General features: G+C 44.0%; 1 protein-coding gene across 2 annotated transcripts in view; it reads left to right on the top strand.

Annotated features, from left to right (window-relative positions):
* The first annotated feature begins 500 nt into the window (after nucleotides 1-500).
* CRYZL1 (crystallin zeta like 1) overlaps nucleotides 501-21,553 on the top strand; it is a 62,454-nt gene continuing 41,401 nt past the window's right edge. Inside the window, exons 1-3 of one of the 2 annotated variants that reach the window (XM_030202168.1) lie at nucleotides 501-704; nucleotides 14,123-14,204; nucleotides 17,006-17,083. In XM_030202168.1, coding sequence (XP_030058028.1) covers nucleotides 14,139-14,204; nucleotides 17,006-17,083 — 144 coding nt within the window. In that variant the 5' untranslated portion in view covers nucleotides 501-704; nucleotides 14,123-14,138. Of the gene's footprint in view, nucleotides 717-14,120; nucleotides 14,205-17,005; nucleotides 17,084-21,553 lie in introns of both variants that reach the window. The other variant, XM_030202169.1, reaches the window with a different exon arrangement.

The raw sequence follows: 21,553 nt of genomic DNA, 5'->3' as shown, positions 1-21,553 counted from the left end.
CCTCCCGCTCTCGCCCCCTTCTCTCCCCCACACCTCACAATCCGCCCCTCTGCTCTCCGCACTGTCCCTCACACAACCTCTGCTCTCTCTTGCGCTCGGTTCGGTTACTCGGTTTTGTTTTTTAGACACATACAGTTTGCGCCCGTCTTCCACACGAGTACCGCAGTCCCCGCGGGAGCCCGTTTATTTACCTCATGGTTAACACGACTCCGAGCCTCAGAGGCGGGAATCCGGCTCACAGACGCAGAGATTTGTCTTTTCAGTGACGGCGGCGGCTCATCCTCCCGGCTCCTCTCTCTCTCTCTCTGTCTGTACCTCGCTCTCTTCGGCTCCTGTAGGCCACCGTATTGTAACTCAACCCAACTTGCTTTCGCAGGCAAAGAAACCCACTCGCCCCAAGAACCCGCCTAACAACAAGGGGAAAATTGTACGACTCAGCCAATCGCAAGGAGAGCGAAGCTACAATGACCAATCGTCTGCCGTAGTTTCTCTTGCGGAAACCCAATGGTGTTTCTTGTGTTTGCGCGTTTAGAGTTCTGCCCTGCTCTGCATCTCTGTTTTCTTTTCGTCTCGGACTGATTTGATGCTTTTCCACCTCAGTAGCTGCTGCTCGTTGTTTATAGTGGTGCAGCTGCTAAGTTTCCCCTAGCACGGACAAAAGAGGCTGAGAGTTCGGCCTTGTCACCGGGATCTCCTGAGCGAAAGTAAGAAGTGACAGCTGAGGTATAGGAAACGAAGAAGTGAGAGGGTTGAGCATGGTTGTATCAGACTACCGAGCTTTACTGCACACGATGGCTGTGTTGGAGTAGTTTCGCAGTGCATTTCCTGAGTAATGGCAGTGGTAAACAGAAATTGTCTCCTGCAGTTTCTGCTACTCCTGTTGTCTGGTCCCCCTGGCTGATGGGAGGTGGGATCAGGACAGGTGCATATTTAAGTTCTAATGTACAAATCAACCCCAATTCCCGTCTTCAGTATAGATGGAGTGATGAAGGAAGGAGTGAGAAGTGAGGTGGACTCGGGAGAGAGAAGGGAAATGAGATTTGATATACCGCGTTTCTGAGGTTTTTGCAACTACATTCAAAGCGGTTTACGTATATTCAGGTACTTATTTTGTACCAGGAGCCATGGAGGGTTAAGTGACTTGCCCAGAGTCACAAGGAGCTGCAGTGGGAATTGAACTCAGTTCCCCAGGATCAAAGTCCACTGCACTAACCACTAGGCTACTCCTCCAAAAGGTTGGCTAGGAAGGTAGAGTTGGATAGCAAACTACAGATAATAAGGTACTCAAATAGAATAAAGAGAATATAAATAGCTAATTTTATAAGAGGGATTTGTGAATAATTTGCCATGAGAGGAAAAAGTGAAGAGGTAGACTTGAAACTCCGAGAAAACCAATTAACTTAAAAAAAAGTAGATGCTGCTGGAAAAAAATACATGGTGTGAATAATACAAAGTGATATTGTGGTGGAATGAGGTACATGTATGGCAGGTTGTATTGGGTCTTAGAGAGGGAGAGGGGAGGAAGAGTCAGGTAATGTTGATTAAGGTCTTTGGTTTCATTGTGACATAGGTGCCCAGGTATTTTATGTTGGGATGGTGGGGTATGCTCTTCTGAACAGGTCTGTCTTTAGTGCTTTCTGGAAGTCTCTGGAGATCTGAAATGATCAAGTTTTTGATGATGGACAAGATGTGAGAGGGGAAGCTGGAATCTGTAGCTGGTAAAAAGTTTACTCACATTTGGGAGCATGACAAAAGGCACATAAAGTGGTAAAATCAAAGCAGACAAGGAAGGGGTGAAAGTACTGGGGGAAGTGGATTTTCTAATGTTTATCCACAGAACATGTTTTAGTAGGTTTTGTTTTTCTTTCATTAGTAAAAACATAAAATCATAAGTCCTATGTATTGTATTTTGTAAACTGCTCTGGGTTGACCTTTTATTCGAGAAGGATAGTCAATGTAATCATTCCACATCCCCTTATTATAGTCTTGCATTTGGTTCATCACGCACTCTCCTACTGTGAATTCTGAGAGAGTAGTTTAAGATGACGACTTTCTCATGTTCCTCCTCTTCACCATCCACCTCATTATTTCTTACTGTTCACTTTTTGGTTAATGAACACTGTGTTGGACTAGGCTGGAAGCTAGTCCTAGAGAAAGAGCTCTGACAATGATATCTGAGGAATCAGAGAGGAAACAAGAGACTGTATTGGTGCTGGACTAAAACTTGTGAAGTAACAGGGGTGCATATGTTGAGTGAAATAATAAAATTATTTCCCTTTTTCTTGAAAATCCTATGTGTCTGAGTTTGTGCCTGATCTAAGCCACACCCTTGACCACATTATCACAGGTGAATATTGTGTCTGTAGATTTACATTGGTTGCCAGTCTCTGCACTCATAGCTTTTAGTATATTACAGGGGAACTATTCTTTTTTTTTTTTTTTTCTTCCACAACAGCTTATCCAGTTTTACAATTAAATTCTCATTTCTGTTTTACTCCATTGTTAGGATTTCCATCTGTTAAAATCATCTGCTATAAGAGAATCCATGGTGACTTTGTTTTTCTTTTCAAGCTAATAAATTATAGAAGTCTATACCTGTAGAAGTTCATATACTTTCTAGTTACTTACAGTTGTGTAAAGGACTAAAAACTTAGCTTTTTAGTAAGTATCTGAATGAATAACTCTGTAGGTCTTCATGATCCTTAATTGTGAGTCTTAAACTTGTGTAACCCGTTTAGACTCTGTATTGATATTAGAGGGATATAAATACCTTGAATAGAATGAAATAGAATAGAATTCTTGTCTTAGTCATCTGACCTGTCTTTCCAGCATATCATGTTTCTTCACATTTTTTGCACTGAACGATATATACTGCATTTGAAGGTGAGCATGTATAGGATCCCCTTATGCTGAATGTTTTTCCCATGTGAGTGACTGTGGGGTGCTTTGATATGTGTTGGCAGTTTGCAGCTTGGGTCTAATAGATCAGGTCATATTACTCCTGTGCTTTTTCATTTGCATTGGCTGCCTATTGCAGCACACATCAGTTTCAAGCTGTTGTGTTTGGTTTTTAAATCATTTCATTTTCAACATCTAGTCTGTATTTGCAGTAAGTTACAGAAATATATTCCTCAGATGGAACATCGTTCTTTACAGAAGTCTTTTGCAACTTCCCAATCTTGATGTTATGAAACTTTCAACCACTAGGAAATGTGTATTCTCTTACGCAAGTGATTAAATTTGAAGATGACACAAAACTATTCAAGGTGGTTAAAACATATGCGGACTGTGAAAAATTGCAGGAAGACCTTAGGAAACTGGAAGACTGGGCATCCAAATGGCAGATGAAATTTTAATGTGGATAAATGCAAAGTGATTGAGAAAAACAATCCAAATCACAGTTACTGGATGCTAGGGTCCACCTTGGGAGTCAGCACCCAAGAAAAAGATCTAGATGTCATTGTAGACAATACGCTAAAATCTTCTACCCAGTGTGCGGCGGCCAATAAAGCAAATAGGATGTTACGAATTATTAGGAAAGGGATGGGTAAGTAAGACCGAAAATACTATAATACTTCTGTATTGCTCCATGGTGCCACCTCACCTTGAGTATTGTGTTCAGTCCTGGTTGCTGTATCTCAAAAAAAGATATGGTGGAATTAGAAAAGGTTCAAAGAAGAGCGACCAAAATGATAAAGGCGATGGAACTGCTCTCATATGAGGAAAGGCTAAAGAGGTTAGGGCTCTTCATCTTGGAAAAGAGATGGCTCAGGGGAGATATGATTGACACTAGGGGACACTAAATGAAGTTACATGGGAAATACTTTCAAAACAATTAGGAGGAAAAAAAAATTTCACTCAACAAATAGTTAAGCTCTGGAACTCTTTGCCAAAGGATGTAGTAACAGTGCATTAGTGTATATAGATTTGGACAGGTTCCTGGAGTCCAGGGTCGTCTCATCTCGTCGCGGGAGGAGTGTGAAAGATTACAAGAGGACCTCATGAGACTGGGGGATTGGGCGTCCAAATGGCAGATGAAGTTCAACGTTGACAAGTGCAAAGTGATGCACGTGGGAAGGAGGAACCCGAATTACGGCTATGTCATGCAAGGTTCCGCTTTAGGAGTTACGGACCGAGAAAGGGATCTGAGAGTCATCATGGATAGGACGTTGAAATCTTCCGCTCAATGGGCTGCGGCAGCTAAGAAGGCGAACAGAATGTTGAGTATTAGAAAAGGGATGGAAAACAAGCATGAGGATGTTATAATGCCGTTATATCGCTCCATGGTGCGACCGCACCTGGAGTATTGTGTTCAGTTCTGGTCACCTCATCTCAAAAAAGATATAAAGGAATTGGAGAAGGTGCAGAGAAGGGCAACAAAAATGATAAAAGGAATGGGATGACTACCTTATGAGGAGAGGTTAAGAAGGCTAGGACTCTTTAGCCTGGAGAAAAGGCGGCTGAGGAGTGATATGATAGCGGTGTACAAAATAATGAGTGGGGTAGAGCGGACAGATGTGAAGCATTTGTTTACGCTTTCTAATAATAATAGAACCAGGGGACACAAGATGAAATTAGAATGTGGTAGGTTTAAAACAAATTGGAGAAAGTTTTTCTTTACTCAGCGCGGGGTTAGACTCTGGAACTCATTGCCGGAGAAGGTAGTGACGGCAGCTGGCCTTGCTGAGTTTAAAGGGGGTCTGGACAGATTCCTGAAGGAAATGGGGGTTTTGCCAGGTTCTTGGGGCCTGGATTGGCCGCTGTCGGAGACGGAGTGCTGGGCTTGATGGACCTTTGGTCTTTTCCCAGCGTGGCAGTGCTTATGTCCATAGTCGGCTATTGAGACAGGCATAGAGAAGCCACTGCTTGCCCTGGGATGGGTAGCATGGAGTATTGCTACTGTGGGCTTCTGCCTGGTGCTTGTGTTAGAAATAGGATACTGAACTAGATGAACCATTGTTCTGACCGAGTATGGCTGTTCTTATGAACTTCTCTCTGGAACTTTTTCCTGTGTGTGTTTCGTAAGCTATTAAAGTCTTGAATGTTTGATCAATATTATGTATGATTTATTGCAGATATTTGCCTGGTATTGTTGATTTTTAAATTTTGTACTTACTTTATGTGATTGCGTTTGTAAACCATTTTGGCACTAAAGCGTAATGCGGTATATAAAATGAATAAATCCAATCCATATTGCAAGGATGTGTGCCATGCTTTTCTTTTTCAGTTTCTACTGGGAGTTTGCTTTTTGCTAATTTTTGCTTCAGATTAGGTGGTTGTCAGAAAGCCAGCATCGGTGGAGCTGGGAATATCTCTTTCAGTAATTCATCCTCCTGGAGTAGTGATTGTACATCTTTTATGATTCTTCTTAGTTTTTCCAGTTTTGGATTGTATGTCACTTCAAGGGTGTCTCTCTCTCTCATTTTCTTTTTTTTTTTTTTTTGCACTGTCTGGGTTTTGTAAGGTAAGAGGTAATCGGAGATTATTTTGGGGTTGCAGCCTTTTTGTTTGAAGGATTCAGTCAGGATTTCGAGATGTTTCTCTTGGGTTAGAGAAGATACGATGGGTATTTTTGTACGTGAAGGATGGTAGCTGCATCTGTCAGCTGGGTTCTTGTATATAGCCCACTGTTGATAGAAACTGTGGTGTCTAGAAAGGTGACTTTTTTTCTGTGGAGTAGTTCATTTTTGAATTTGATTGAAGGATGGTATGCACTGAAAGAACTGTAAAATAGTCTGAGTCTCTTCTCCCTCAGTCCAAATCATGAAAATGTTATCAATGTAGCAGTAGTATTTTACAGGTTTAATCTGATTATATATTTAAACATTTCCAGTTCTGCCATGAAAAGGTGTACATATTGTGATGCCATCCTGGTGCCGATAGCAATACCCATGATTTACATAGTAGCATAGTAAGTGATGACAGATAAAGACCTGAACGGTCCATCCAGTCTGCCCCACTGTCACACTATATCAGTTCATGATTAAATCAACAATGAATGTGATGTAAAATACTTGACCATGGTCTTTCTTTGGCATTTCTGGGACAGAGACCATAGAAGTCCACCTGGCCCTGTCCTTACATTCAAACTACTGGAGTTGCTGTCGAAGCCAACTGCGGCCTATTTTTATTTATTTACTAGTAAAAAAGCCCCGTTTCTGATGCAAATGAAACGGGGGCTAGCAATGTTTTCTTTTGTGTGCATGTGGGAGTGTGTGTGTCCCTGCCCTCTGGCCTCTCTCCCCTCCCCCCTCTGAGTCCTTCACTGTTACAGAGCCAGCGATTTGATTTCGTGCTCTGCTGTTTTCCTTCACTGACTGTGTTACAGAGAGGGCGGGGCAGACACTCATAGGGAAACCGGATATCTCGCCCCCTTCACACTTCCGGCTGGAGGCTTCATAGAACGTTGGTGTTGCTTTTTATATAGAGAGATTTTAGATTTTGCTCACACATTTTCAGTAGTAGCTCAAGGTGGGTTACATTCAGGTACTTTGGGTATTTCCCTGTCCCTAGAGGACTCACAATCTAAGTTTGTACCTGAGACGATGGAAGGTTGATTGACTTGCCCAAGATCGCAAGGAGCAGCAACTCTTTTTGTGTATGGTGTACAGCGCTGCGTATGCCTTGTAGTACTATAGAAATGATAAATAGTAGTAGTAGCAGCACTGGGATTTGAACCGGCCACCTCTGGATGTCAAGAGCATCTGTCTTGTCATTTTGTGGGCTAGACCGTAAAAATTTGTCCAGCACTGTCCTCAGGTTCCAGCCATTGAAGTTGCTTTCGAAGTCCTTTCTAGCCCATCCTAGACTGGATTGCCATATATGGGACACAAACCACACCAGTCTGCCTGGCACTGGCTCTAATTCATCACAGCCAGAGTTGCCATTTAAGCGTCACTCGACATATGCAGCCATTTAGGTTTAGGTCTTTTTTTTTTTTTATACCATTCATTTTCTAATTGGAGAGCCTCTGTGTTTACCCCATGCCATTTTGAATTCTCACCGTTTTTGTTTGTACCACCTCCCTCGGGAGGGTATTCCAGGCTTCGACCACCCTCTCTGTGAAAATAATTCCCTGACATTACTCCTACGTCTGCAGCCCCGCAATAAATATAAATTTTGAAACGGAAATAGTTGTGATTTAGAATGAATTAGATTAATTTTGTAATAGTTTCTGCTGTGAATTGGTGGTCCAGGGCGGACGGTTTTAGGAATTTATCACATGCAGATGTGCCATATGCATGACCAATGTTGCTGTATAGTGATTCTACATCCATTGTGACTAGAAGAGTGCCAGATGGTAGCTGCTTGATGTGTTTTAATTTGTTCAGAAAGTCTGTGGTGTCTTAGATGAAGCTGTTTTGCCTTGTACACTAAAGGTGTAAGAGTCCCCTCTGTAGATCTAGATATTTCCTCTGTGCGTATGCCAATATCAGATAGGATTGGTCTGCCAGGGTTTCCAGGTTTATGAATTTTAGACAGCATGTACCCACAGAAGGATGGTTTGGTACGGGTTTCTTTAGATGTCGGCTGTACTTGCTTTAGAAGTATCTTAAGATTTTTTTTCCAGTTGTTTTGTATAATTCTCTGTAGGGTCCGGAGTAGTTTCCTATAGTATGTATTGACTGAGAACTGTCTGTACTCTTCTATGTAATTTTTTGTATCCATAATCACTACAGAGCTTCCTTTGTCTCAGGTGCGGTGATAATGTTTTGAATATTTTGTAGGCTTTTAATGGCAGCTCTTTCTAGTGGAGAGAGGTTATACAGAATTTTCTTTTGTTTGCTGGAGATTTGTGATATCACCCTATGTCTGAAACTTTCTTTATAGTTGTCTAGTTTATTGTTTTACCCATCTTGAGGAGTGAAATATGCGTTCTTTTGTTTAAAATTGTATTCTGGTCTGTTGGAAGTCTCTCTTTTGTGGACATATACTTTCAAGCTGAGTTTTGTAAAGAATTCTTTGAATTTTCATCTAGTTTGCTGGAAAGACAAAATGAAAGTCCTTTAGACAGTACAGAGATGTCATGCTGTGATAACTGATAGAGGTTTATTATATCCATTTGTTTTGTACTTCCATCAGTGTGGTCAGTGGGAATTTTCCTGCAAGACATATGCTGACTTTCTTGATCTCCTACTCTGTTTGAATTCTGATTTCCATATTCCACAGATGGATTGGAAAGTGTCTCCAGACTGTATGGGTCTGCTTCATCAGGTGTTGTCCTGGTGATCTGAGATGAGATGCTGTTCTCTCTATGATTGTTGTACTCGATACTTTTTTATTGGCAGTGGCGTTCCTGGCCTGGATGGCACCCGGGGCGGAGCGCCAATGGGCCCCCCCCCCCCGGGTGCAGCGCCCCCCCCCCTGCTAAATGACACCCCCCCCCCCCCCGGGTGCACGCCGCTGGGGGGGGGGGGGGTGCCGCAGCGCGCGCATGCTCCGAGTTCGCTAAACTTCGCTTCGCTGCAGCTCCCTCTGCCTCGGAACAAGAAGTAACCTGTTCCAGGGCAGAGAGAGCTGCAACGAACGAGCAACGAAGTTTAGCAAACTCGGATCAGGCGTGCGCTGCGGCACCCCCCAGCGGCGTGCACCCGGGGCGGACCGCCCCCACCGCCCCCCCCCCCCTTGGTATGCCACTGTTTATTGGACTAATTATCTTATATATTTTTTTGTTTTGTTGTATTTCTATTTATTACTAACACAGCTACTATACTACTTTATCCAAAAAAGCATGAGAAAGCACAGAGGATCTCTGAGGAAGAAGAAGAGTTAGTGGTTTGTTTGCATATCATTGCAGCTGCAGTGGTTGATGGAGCATGAGTGCATTGCAAGGGTCTTCTGCCCCTTGGGCAGATGCATACTGGAATCTTCCAGGGGGCACCACAGCATATACTGGTGATGTCACTGGTAGAGTTCAGTCTTTTCTGTACCTTCACCTACTGTTAGGAAGGGATAGCACCCGTTCCTGCAGAATAGTGTCGCTGACTAAATTATCAGGTAAGACATCTTTTCTCCTTAACTGCAGGGATCATTTATTAACTTTACTGTGGGTAAAGGTAGTTGTGGAGTTTAGATCCTTGATATTACAGACATTACCTGTAATGGGAGGTGAGGAGAGGGACTTAGGAGCATTTAATACTGCATGATAACTGAGACATACTTCCTGCCGCTCCGTCCTCCTCCCAACTTAAAGCTTGATAAAGAAGCATGGTATCTCATAGTTGGCTGGCTATCGTTGAAATGTGGCTTTTGGAATTAATTGAATTTGTTTTTCCTGTTTTTATCCCTTGCTGTTTTTGTTTTCCTAAAGCATTATCATCTGACAGTTTCCTGTAGGAAGACTTCTTTTTGTTTGACCCGAAAAATTAGATTTTATTTCCGCTCTTCCTTGCACTAGAATCAAGAAATAGAAAACATATCGCTGGAGGAGTTAGAGATCTGTGTTACCTTTTCTTTCTTACCTCCCCCCCACCCCCAAAAAAAAAATCCCCTCTGGCAATTGAAGATTAATTTTTAGGACAATCCTTTTATATAGTTTTTTTTCCAGTAAATTTGTGTTAGTATTATTGTGCAATGCCAAACAAAAGCAGTAGTTACACAATAAATGAGTAAAACGCCCCAACAGTAAGTAGCATACCAGTGAAACGTAGCCGCAACATATTGCTATTCCCTCCCCCCCCCCCCCCCCCCCCCACACACACACAGGTCTACTTTCAAACCATCAATTGAGTAGTCAGTAGGTGAGCAAGAATTCACTCAAGGCTCCTTTTTACAGAACTTGGGATACTGCTAGACAGTGGCGTAGCAAGGGGGGGGCGGGAGGGGCGGTCCGTCCCGGGTGTCAGCTCGGTAGGGGGGTGCTCCCTGCCAGCTCCCCCCCCCCCTCGGCGCATCGACACCCCCCCCAGTGCCCACCCTCCTCCGTCCAACCAGCTTCCCCTACCTTTAAAAGAAATATCGAAATCCTCGCGCCTGCACGTAAAAGAAATGTGCAGCGTCTCATCGGGCCTTCTCTCGCTTTGTCTGTCCCACCCTTGCAGAAATAGGAAGTTGCGTCAGCGGAGGGCGGGACAGACAGAGCGAGGGAAAGCCCGATGAGACGCTGCACATTTCTTTTACGTACAGGCGCGAGGATTCCGATATTTTTTTAAAGGTAGGGAGCTGGTTGGACAGAAGGGGGTGGGCACTGGGTTGGGGGGGGGGGGGTGTCTGCGCCGAGGGGGGGTATATCATCGTGCTGCACCCGGGGGGGGGGGTGCAACGGCAAACCGCCCCGGGTGGCAGCCCCCCTCGCTACGCCACTGCTGCTAGACCCATCTTTCACTCTGATCCCACAAATTCAAGCAACCTTAAAAAATTGTCTATCACAGCAGCTACGAAATCTCTCTTCATATATTGAAAAGACGAGTCTGACCACGGTGGTCCATGCCGTGATAACATCACAACTAGACTACTGTAATGCCCTGTACGCTGGCCAAACCAAAAAGAGTTTGTACCAGCTCCAGCTAATTCAGAATGCTACAGCACGACTGATAGAAGGCTGCAAGTGGTGTAACCACATCACACCCTTCCTACAAAAGCTACACTGGCTACCAGTACATAAGTACATAAGCATCGCCATGCTGGGACAGACCAAGGGTCCATCAAACCCAGCACCCTGTCACTGACAGCGGCCGAAAGAACAAGCAATTTGTCCTGCCCATCCTAGAAATACTGTATTATTCCCTCATCCATTCAATAACATTCTATGGCTTTTTCCTCCAGGAAGCCATCCAACCCATTTTTTAAGTCCGCTAAGTTAACCGCCTTAACCACCTTTTCCGGCAGTGAATTCCAGAGTAACTACGTGTTGAGTGAAGAAAAATTTCCTCCAATTCGTTTTAAATTTACCACACTGCAGCCTTACCTTAAAGGGCTAAATTTAAAACTCTATGTTTGATTTTCAAGGCCCTCAGACAAAATGGGCCAGAGTACTTAAAGAATAAGTTAACCCTTTGCACACCTTTTAAGGCCTCTAAGGTCTTCTCAAGGATCATCACTATCTATACCCAGCGAGCCTTCTCAGGAGTAGCCCCCATGCTCTGGAATTTACTCCCAGAGGGGCTACGTGTAACTCGAGAGTACCTCTACTTCAGGAAGCAGGTGAAAGCCTGGCTCTACTCCCAAGCCTTTAATACATAGGATGACTAACTGTATACTCATTCTGCACCTGGACTAGCTTGCTACACATACACTTAGATCAGTTCCTTATCTCTTGCTTAACTATACAAAGAACTTGCCTTGATTTTAGCTAACCATCAAATTATCCCAACTCACTCTGTACCATGCATCATGTTCCCATCATATATATGTGCTCTTGGTCCCTCAGCTATATGGTAAGCCATATTGTAGAAAATCATTAGCATTATGTGCCGGTTCCAAGATGGCGCTTTGACCGGACGCACCTGTGTTTGCTGCTGAGGTGACTCCGTTTTTTCTTGCTGTTCTCGCTGCCTCTGTAACCTCTACGATGGGGAAACGGAGGGGGAAAGTCAAGGAGCATTCCTCGGCTCCTGAGGCACCTTCGGCGTGGCGGCAGACAACTCTGCAGTTCCCGAGGCAGCTACCGGGACCTCGGGGAACTTCGACCCCTTCTGCAGCTCTCGACGCGTCTGCGTCGATTGAGAGCGCCAACGGGGCTTCCCTGAGCCCTGTGGAGCGCATTGCTCCGCCTCAGCCCGGAAGGGAATTGCTGGCAGCCCAAGCAGGGACGGAGAACGAAGGAATTCAACCCAAACTGCCCGAGGGAAGGACTGCAGCGATAGAGAATGAACCCCAACTAAGAGAAGAACTAATTCAATCAGCACTACAGGTATTTCCCCTTGACATTGTTACTAGACTGTCTCAAGTTGGTGCTCAAACTCAATCCCCTCTTGGAGCTGGTGGCGTGGTTAGACCAGCAACTGTGACACTAGAGTCACTATGGGACATGGTACACAACATTCAAATCTCTATGCAAACTACATTAAAAGATAATACTGACAATATAAAAACCCTTTCTGAAGCTGCGCTACTCCAAGCACAGGCGTTCGCGCAGCAGTCCTCAAAATTGGAAAATATGAGTACCAAATTGCAAGAAATGGGAACTTTAGAGACTGCTTTGGTTAAGGACAATATTTTTCTTCATAAACGAACGGAATACTTGGAGAATCAGGTTAGGAGACTTAACCTTAGGTTCCTTAATTTTCCTAAGTCTCCTTTAATTCCACCAGTTGAAATGGTCAAGAAATATATGGTGGACATTCTTGGAATGGACAAGGATTCGTTACCCCCCATAACACGGGCCTATTACATCTGGAACCCAAAGGGGGGTGATGGAAACTCCCCAGTGGTGGGGGATGGAATGAATCTGATTTCATTCCTCGAGAGTTCACTGGAAATTATTACTCAGAGGTCTACTATGCTTGTCACTTTTGTTTTGGAGCCTGATCGCAATGCTATATTAAGACTTTCCTTAAGACATTTAGAAAATCTGTTTATGGGATCAAAGGTCCGTATTTTTCCAGATCTCTCAAAGCCTACACAAACTAGATGCAGGGCCTTTTTGGAACAGCGTCCTAGAGCGTTGGCATTGGGAATAAATTTTGTATTACGATTTCCTTGTACATGTAATTTACTGCTGGAGGGCAAACAGTTTCAATTTGTGGACCCTAAACAGTTAAAAGAATTTCTTGATGCTAGAGTAGATATGAATGTTGTATGCCCTCCATAAATAGCAGGCTAGGGTCGTTAACCCGAGGTAGCAACTGGTTGTGTGTTTTTTTTTTTTTTTTTTTTTTATCTTCTGTTATTCATATTTCCTGATTCTTGGAACCAAATGTTTCTTAATTTGTGGACGAATAGGCCTTTAGATTTATTCTTACATGTATTTCCTGTTTGTAATGCCGATTGCATATTCACAGTTTGTGGTGAAATAATGAAATATACTAATAAATGAATTAAAAAAAAAAAAATCATTAGCATTATATTTATGTTAGTTGAATGCTCTAATGCATGGTTATTAGGTGTATCAGTACTCTGCTAACATTGTGTTATATCTCTGGTATTTGAATTCCACTGCTGTTATATGTGTATATTTTTGATACTGTTTCATGGTAGTTCAATTATTAGGTTTCAATTTACTGTTTTCAAGTTTACCTCATTTATTGTATTTACTAGTAAAAAAGGCCCGTTTCTGTAGGCAAGGAAACGGGCCTTAGGCAGGCAATTCCCCCCCCCCACCCCCCCACCCCCGTGCTACAGCCCCCTCGAACCCCCCCTTCCGCGAACCTGTCGTTCCCCCCACCCCCCGTGCCAGCGAAAACTGCCGCCACCGCCGTTGTTGTGCTACCTTCCCTTCCCGTAGGTTCTTCAATCATCTTTACTGGAAGTTCCTATGTGTGCGTCTGACGTCAGACGCACGGAGTTAAACTTTCTGAGAAGATGATTGAGGAACCCACCCAAAGGTAGTGCACAACAGCGGCGGGAGGGGGGGTGCGGTTTTCGGCGTTCCGGGGGGGGGGGGGAATCGACAGGTTCGCGGGAGGGGGTGGGTTTTGAGGGGGCCATAGCGCGGGGGGGGGGGTGACAGCTGATTCCAAGGCAGTAGGAGGAGTAGGGAAACACGCTGCGCGTGTTTCCCTACTCCTCCCCTTGCCTTGGAATCAGCTGTGTTGACGTCAGTGACGTCCGTGCGTGTCTGCCTCACAGACCACTTGCAGCCAGGGAGCCACGGTCCCAAGCATAGAACGTTGGAGGTGAGAATTATTATATAGGATGTTTATTCTTGGTTGTTACTATTGTTATGCTGTTAACAAAATTGTAAGTTTTATGTTAAACTGTACCTGCTGTACGCTACCTTGGGTGAATCTCTTCATAAAGGCAGTTAATAAATCCCAATAAATAATATATAAAACAGCGCTACCTATTGGCAGCGTGCTGAATATGAAGAAGCCCATTCAATTCTCATGGGCTCAGCGCATGCTAATTGGTTGCAGCACTTTCTAATGTGGGCCCTCAGTTTGCTATAATAGGTCTGAGTGATTTTAGCAGTCTGCATATATGACATTCCTGCTTGTATTCACATATTTTTTTTATTCTCTAGCCCTTTGCAGGTTGACATGAAGGGCTTGTATTGTCAGCAGAATTCAGCTGGAGAGGAAATAACATTTGCATTTCAGGAAAGGGTGAGTTTCATGGCATGGTTAAAGACTCTGGATTAATCTAGGGGAAAGGATGGGAAGCGAGACTGGATGAATGGTTACAAGATTACAAATAATATAAATCTCGTTATTCTTTACTGTACTTCTCCACGAATGACATTCCTCACCTTGTTGCTGTGCATACAATAAAGGGGCTCGGATCTTCCAGTGGCTTTCATGGCTTTCTCTTAAATTTTATTTTTGGCTTGTTAGTACTGTACTCTGGCTTTGCTTTTGTAAAAATAAGATTCAAGACTATTCAAGAATAAGTTAGACTCTGTTTTGGAGCCTGCACTGTAGCTTTGATTTCATGTAGTCCTGCCATTAACCCAAGCCTGCTCAAAACACTATTCTACTAGGTGATATTAACTTAGATATTCCAAATGATCCTCATACTAAGGAACTTAACTTTCGAAACACTTCTCCTCAAGTTCTTTCTTCCCATCAGAATGGACATCTTTTAGCTTTATTTGCATTCAAGTTCCCCTCTCAGGGTTCACATTGCATAGATAATTATGACTGGAAGTCTACAAAAAATGTCAGACCACAAAATGCAAACTTTCACACTTAATTGGAGTGAAATGTTCCCAAAATCTAAGACTGTTCACTCTACCACGACTTATATAACAAGGGGCAAAATAGACATAACAGAATTTTGGTCCCAGTTCCAAGTCAATTCACATTTGTTTCTAGATATCCAAATAATTTTTCCCAACTCTGGGATGAAACATCAAAAAAGACCTTAGACTGCATAGCTCCTGAACAAATAAAAACAAAAAAGAAAACTAAGTCATCACCATGGTTTGATGCTAACACAATGCAAAAAGATTATGCAGAAAAGTTGAAAGGAAATGATGTAAACACAAAACTGAGGAAAACAAGACCAAATGGAGGAAAGCACTCACAAAATACAAATCGGCTACAAATTTTGCCAAATTCAAATATTATGAAAAATTAATTGGGGAGGGTCAAAAATCAGTAACTAGACTTTATAATTTAGTTAATAATCTACTTGATACCAAAGACCTCCAACTGTCAAGTGAATCTGTTCCATCCATTCCCTTGAGTTAGCAACAATCTTCAAGCAAAAAATTACCAAAATTAGAACAAGTCTAACTAGCGCCAATCCTTGTAGCAGTTTCATCAACTACTTGAATATTGCACATCAATACGAAGGCATAAAAACTGATAGGATTTGGTCCTATTTCAATCCTCCTACCACAGAGGTCAGATCCTTCCTCAGCAAATACGCTCTTGACGCATGCCCCAACTACATTCTATCAAAAGCCCCTTTTTTCATCAACATCCTACATAATTACATATGCTCCATGTTAAAAAGTGGCTCCTTTCCAACTGAGAAGGGAAATATAATTTTTAGGGCTGAACATTAATTGCAATTAATGCTGCAATTAATTATTAACTGTGATTTTAAAAATTAGTCGTGGTTAATAGTTGACCGCCAATCCGCCCAATCCAGCATCTCTTGCTTCCCTTCCAGACTGCAGGCGACTGTCTAATATGCCTCCCCTCTTGTATTCTCCTTCACTCTTCTGCCCGTCATCTCTCCCAGACCGTGGCAGCGGTGGCGGCGGCTCTTCCCTCCCCTCCCAGTTTTCCTCCTTATTTGTCTTGCAACAAATCTTTGCCTTGCAGTGGCCGGCAGCATATTGAAATGCTGCCTCACCCTGTACCGGGCCTTTCCGTCTGACCCGTCCCGCCCACTTCCTATTTTCAGAAAGGGGCGCTGGGACAGAAGGAAAGGCCTAGTGCAGTCACATTTCCTGTCAGTGCCTGAGTGGTAACTGGCATAGGCACTGACAGAAAGGGTGACATTTTAAAATAAAATAGTTAAATGTACCCCTTCCACCACCCTTTGCCTGCCTCTGTCCCCACCCTCAACATCAACAAAAATCCCTGACAGTCTAGTGGGCCTCCTCCCTTCCTCACCCTGACAAGCCCGCCCCAATGGTAAAATAAACCTTCCTGGTGTCTAGTGGCACCCACCTATCCTCTGACCCTTTTTTGTAAGCCCCCCTGGGACCCCTATACCGGACGAGGCAGGAACTATGCTCACACGATCCTGCCTCTGAAATGGGGTCCCTGGGGGGGTTTGCAAAAGGCATTGAGGGGTGAATGGGTGCCACTAGACACCAGAGAGGTTTATTGTACCATTGGGGTGGGGTCCTCAGGGTGAGGAAGGGAGGGGGCCCACTAGATTACCAAGGATTTTTGTCGATGTGGGGACAGGGGTCAGAGGATCAAGGGGCTCACTAGACCACCAGGTGTTCCTTTTTTTTTTTTTTTTTTAACTGTTAGGGTTTAGTGGATGGGGGGTGTCAAGTTGGGGAGAGAGGGAGGCTGCCAGACTCGGGGCAGGGTGGTCGGGTTGGAGTGAGAGAGGAGTTGCCTCTAGACACCTACTCTGCTCAACCAACCCTTCTATGCTGTCCCGGACCTGGCACAAAGTACGCGGGAACAATATTTTTTTCTGCATGATTGCAGGATAGCTAATGACTGCATTAACATGCAAATATAGACGCACTCATAGCACCGAACATGCCCATGCCGAAACCCTTCTCGTACTTGCTATCCTATGCTAAAACTATCCTACGCCTGTGTTAACCAGTCTAACAATTTTCCTTACCTTATATTTAAACCCTCTAGCATGTCAGTTGGGTTAGTCTTTTATTTTAACAGTCTGACATGTAGTGAAAGTGTTATGAAAGTTTATTTGCTCCATTACACGTTTGTTATTGTGACTTATCTCTGTGCTTTTTTTATGCCAGGAAAACCTTCCTCCTCCAACTGAATATTTGGTGAAAATACAAGTTAAGGCATGTTCTCTAACTTGTATAGATAGAAAGGTAATTATTACTTATATTATTTGCATATAGAGAAGCCTAACGTGCTGTCAAAATTACTAATATGCTGGTTTTATGAGCTATCCTATTGCACCTTCCATCTGCTGTATGTGAATCCGCACTAATGGGTGGCATCACTGATGGTGCCCGGCACAGGAAACCATATCCCAGCTATTTTTTTTTTTCTAGAAGTGTTTGGGCAGTCTCACTCTGCATGTTTGCCTATTCCTACCTGCCACTATTGTGCTGGACCTCCTCAATCTCTTACTAGTTGAATACAACTCTTTGGGAAGGTGAGTGGGTTGTCAGGATTCAAGTCCTGCTGTCCTTGGAGAACACCACCTATTTATATTTATTATATATTTTTTTTATGTTTGTACCCCGCGCTATCCCACTCATGGCAGGCTCAATGTGGCTTACATGGGGCAATGGAGGGTTAAGTGACTTGCCCAGAGTCACAAGGAGCTGCTGCCTGTGCCTGAAGTGGGAATTGAACTCAGTTCCTCAGGACCAAAGTCCACCACCCTAACCACTAGGCCACTGCTCCACTGTTGCTACTATTTGAGATTCTACATGGAATGTTGCTATTCCACTAGCAACATTCCATGTAGAAGTCGGCCCTTGCAGATCACCAATGTGGCCGCGCAGGCTTCTGCTTCTGTGAGTCTGACGTCCTGCACATACGTCAGACTCACAGAAACAGAAGCCTGCGCAGCCTTCTACATGGAATGTTGCTAGTGGAATAGTAACATTCCATATAGAATCTCCAATAGTAGCAACAGAACCTCCAATAGTAGCAACATTCCATGTGGAATCTCCAATAGTAGCAACATTCATTCCATGTAGAATCTCCAATAGTAGCAACGTTCCATGTAGAATCTCCAATAGTAGCAACGTTCCATGTGGAATCTCCAATAGTATCCATTTTATTTTTGTTACATTTGTACCCCGCACTTTCCCACTCATGGCAGGCTCAATGCGGCTTACATGGGGCAATGGAGGGTTAAGTGACTTGCCCAGAGTCACAAGGAGCTGCCTGTGCCTGAAGTGGGAATTGAACTCAGTTCCTCAGGACCAAAGTCCACCACCCTAACCACTAGGCCACTCCTCCACTCACATAGATAAGTAATTCTGTTTCCTTCAAGAATAAGCAGGACTGTGAATCCTCACTCCCGGGACTCCCTTGCTACAGGGCTGCCTTCAACAGAAAAAGGGGAAAAGAGCAAAACAAATGGTGCCATAACAAAAAAAAACAACAACAACAAAAAAAAAAGGGGGCCTTCCTTACTGAAGATGTTGATTAGTTTTTGCTGAGGCAAAATTCATGGATAATCTAAATAACCCAGTATGAGTCTAGGAACACATCCAAATTAATGTTAAGTTTACTGACATGAATTGAACTATCTTGGGCTTGAGAATAGCGTATGCCACAGGGATCCATACTGTCTCCCATTTTATTTAATGTCTACCTCGAGCCTCTGGCTGAGCTGCTTCAGTCAATGGACACAAAATTCTACATCTGTGCTGATGATGTGCAGCTACTCATACCCACTGAAACAGATCTACCCACAGCTCTGAGTAAACTGGGATGAGATGCAAATATAGGCGTGCTCAAAAGCGTTGAGCATTAGGGAATTCAGCAGGAGGATTGTGTTTTGCGCATATGCAGAAGCGTTCCACGGTAAGCTCTGCTCTTTTGCGCATGTGCCTGGTAAAACCTGAACGTGAAGCACATGTTGGCGTCTGTTTTCTGCAGCCTATCTGCAACTCAGAAATGGGCAAACAGCAACAAACTTTGCCTGAACCCAAATAAAACAAGAGATTCTTTGGGTACAAAACACAAGTAGCGACTTTGGCCTTCCGGGGGGGCAAGTGTCAGGCTCTTCGCTGGCTTTGCACCAAGATGTGGTGCAGTTTTTGAAGGGGGTTCTGCATCTTTGCCCTATGATTCGCCAAGCCTGTCTTCCTGGAATGTCATTCTAGTTCTCTAAACTTTGCAGAGAGTGCCCTTTGAACCGTTACAGAAGAGTTCTAATAAAGATCTCACTCTCAAAGCTGTGTTTTTGGTGGCCATTTCCTCGGCGCGTAAGGTCTCTGAAATTCAGGCCTTGTCGTGCCAGGACCATTTTCTGCAGTTTTCGGAATCTGGGGTGAATTTGCGTGCAGCTCCTTCGTTCTTACCAAAAGTGGTTTCCTCTTTTCATCTCAATCAGCCACTCTTTCTACCTTCATTTCGGGAGGAAGATTATCCTTCAGATTTCACAACTCTTTGACTCTTGGATGTTGGGTGGGTTCTCCTCTGCTATTTGCTCAAGTCGAATGAGTTTGGCGTTCAGACCATCTGTTCGTTCTTCTGGTTGGGCCTGGCGTCTAAGGTGACTATTTCCTGATGGATTAAGGAAGCGATTGTGTCTGCATATGTTATGGCTGGCCACGCTCTACTGGAGGCTTTGAGATCCCATTCCTCGAGACTGCAGTCAGCCTTATGGGCAGAAACAGGTGTGCTTTCCCTGGATGAGATCAGTCAGGCTACTTGGGCCTCTTTGGGGCTCATTTTCAAAGCATTTAGACTTACAAATTTCCATACCGTGTTTCCCCGAAAATAAGACACTGTCTTATATTAATTTTTGCCCCCAAAAATGCGCTAGGTCTTATTTTCAGGGGCTGTCTTATTTTTCGGGGAAGCATCGGGGTTGGATCGGGGTTGGCCCGCCCGCCCTCAGTCGCTCCCGGAACTAACTTTAAACGCCTCCTTTCACTTTCGCAGCAAGCAGCAGCAGGGCAGGCCACTCCTTCCTTCCGTGTCCCGCCCTCGCCTGACGTAACGTCCGTGAGGGTGGGGCATGGAAGGAAGGAGAGGTCTGCCCTGCTGCTGCGAAGGTGAAAGGAGGCGTTTAAGGTTAGTTCCAGGAGCGACGGAGGGTGGGCCCGACGACCTCGGGTGGGGGGGGGGGCGGCCCGGGGGCGGCCTTGTCTGGCTCTCGGCAGCCCTGCTTTCAAACAAAAATTTGCTAGGTCTTACTTTCGGCGGAGGCCTTATATCTACCAATTCAGGAAAACCTCTACTAGGTCTTATTTTCAGGGGATGTCTTACTTTCAGGGAAACAGGGTAGGTTACTAAGGAACTTTGTAAGTCTAAGTGCTTTGAAAATACGCCTCTTTGCATACTTTCTCAAAGCGTTATCGCATGGATGTAGGTGCTAGATTGGATGCTTCCTTTGGAGCGGCAGTTCTATCTCGGGTGGCGGTGGCTTCCCATCCTCTTTAGGGATTGCTTTGGTATATCCCACCAGTTTCTGGATTCATCTGCTGCAGATGCTAAGGAAGGTAAAATTATGCCTTGTCTGCTGATAATTTTCTTTCCTTTATTTTCAGCAGATGAATCCAGGATCCCTCCCTTTGACAGCCGTGTTGTTCCTGTGTGATTTCTCTTGTTTCTAGGTGATAAATTATGAACTAAATAAATAAAGTACAAGATGACTTAACATATTATTACATGACAGAACATAAGTACGAAGGAGAATGTTTCTGGATCGATTTAACAATGATTTCTGTCATACTTCGGTGTGAGGAAGGCTTCAGGGTCTCTTGTCTGTTGCTGCTTTGTGATGAGACATACTGAGTGAAGGAGGATCTGGCCGTCTGGTATCACTGCCTTCAATTCATTATCTCTATCTCCACCTGCGGTAGACGGGCACAACCCACCAGTTTCTGAATTCATCTACTGCAAGTTAAAGAAAGAGAATTATCAGCAGGTAACGCATAATTTTAGCTTCCTCCTCCTCTTTCCCTCCTCCCTCTGGCATTCTAGACATACGCTGAAGAGCTGTGCTTAACACACAGATCTTGACTGCATGCGCCAGGCACCATCATCCTCCTAACATCTAAACAACTGTCTAATGCGCAACGTTATGAGTGCACCTATATTTGCATTTCATTAGCATTGAGCATTAGGGAGTTGTTCTGGCGCTGTTTCTCCGGCGTTGGTCAATACAGCGCCAGAGTTTTGATCATCGGGGTCTTAGTGAGCTGAAGTTGACACACCCTCTGCATAGTGCAAAGCGAAGTACATCTTTCTGCTAATTTGAATACATAATTATTATTTTTCAGTATTTTACAGATTCAAAATAACAATGCCATGAGTAAAGCAGTTGCAAACATTTGTGAATACTTTTCAGTTGGAACTTTGTAACACCTTGTTTTTAATTACCCCTCTCTAGACTCCCGCAGGACCCTTGCCCACGGAGGTGGAGAGAGGGTTTCAGAAGGCTCATAATAAGTCTCTTAAATATGACCTCTGTTTTCTGGCTCCTAATTTCCAAGGACATCCTAGGGCATCTATTCTCCCACATGATGTACTAGAGTTTAAAAGATGTGATATAAGGTGTGAAATGAAACAGGGAAATTAACACAGAGACTAGAGAATATTGAGATAGAAATAGTCTTTTATTCTCACCAATCAGGACTTCAAGT

Source organism: Microcaecilia unicolor, chromosome 4, assembly GCF_901765095.1.
Source record: "Microcaecilia unicolor chromosome 4, aMicUni1.1, whole genome shotgun sequence".
Taxonomy (NCBI): domain Eukaryota; kingdom Metazoa; phylum Chordata; class Amphibia; order Gymnophiona; family Siphonopidae; genus Microcaecilia; species Microcaecilia unicolor.
Note: the sequence above shows the minus strand (reverse complement) of the source record. Positions and strands in the feature narration are given on the sequence as shown.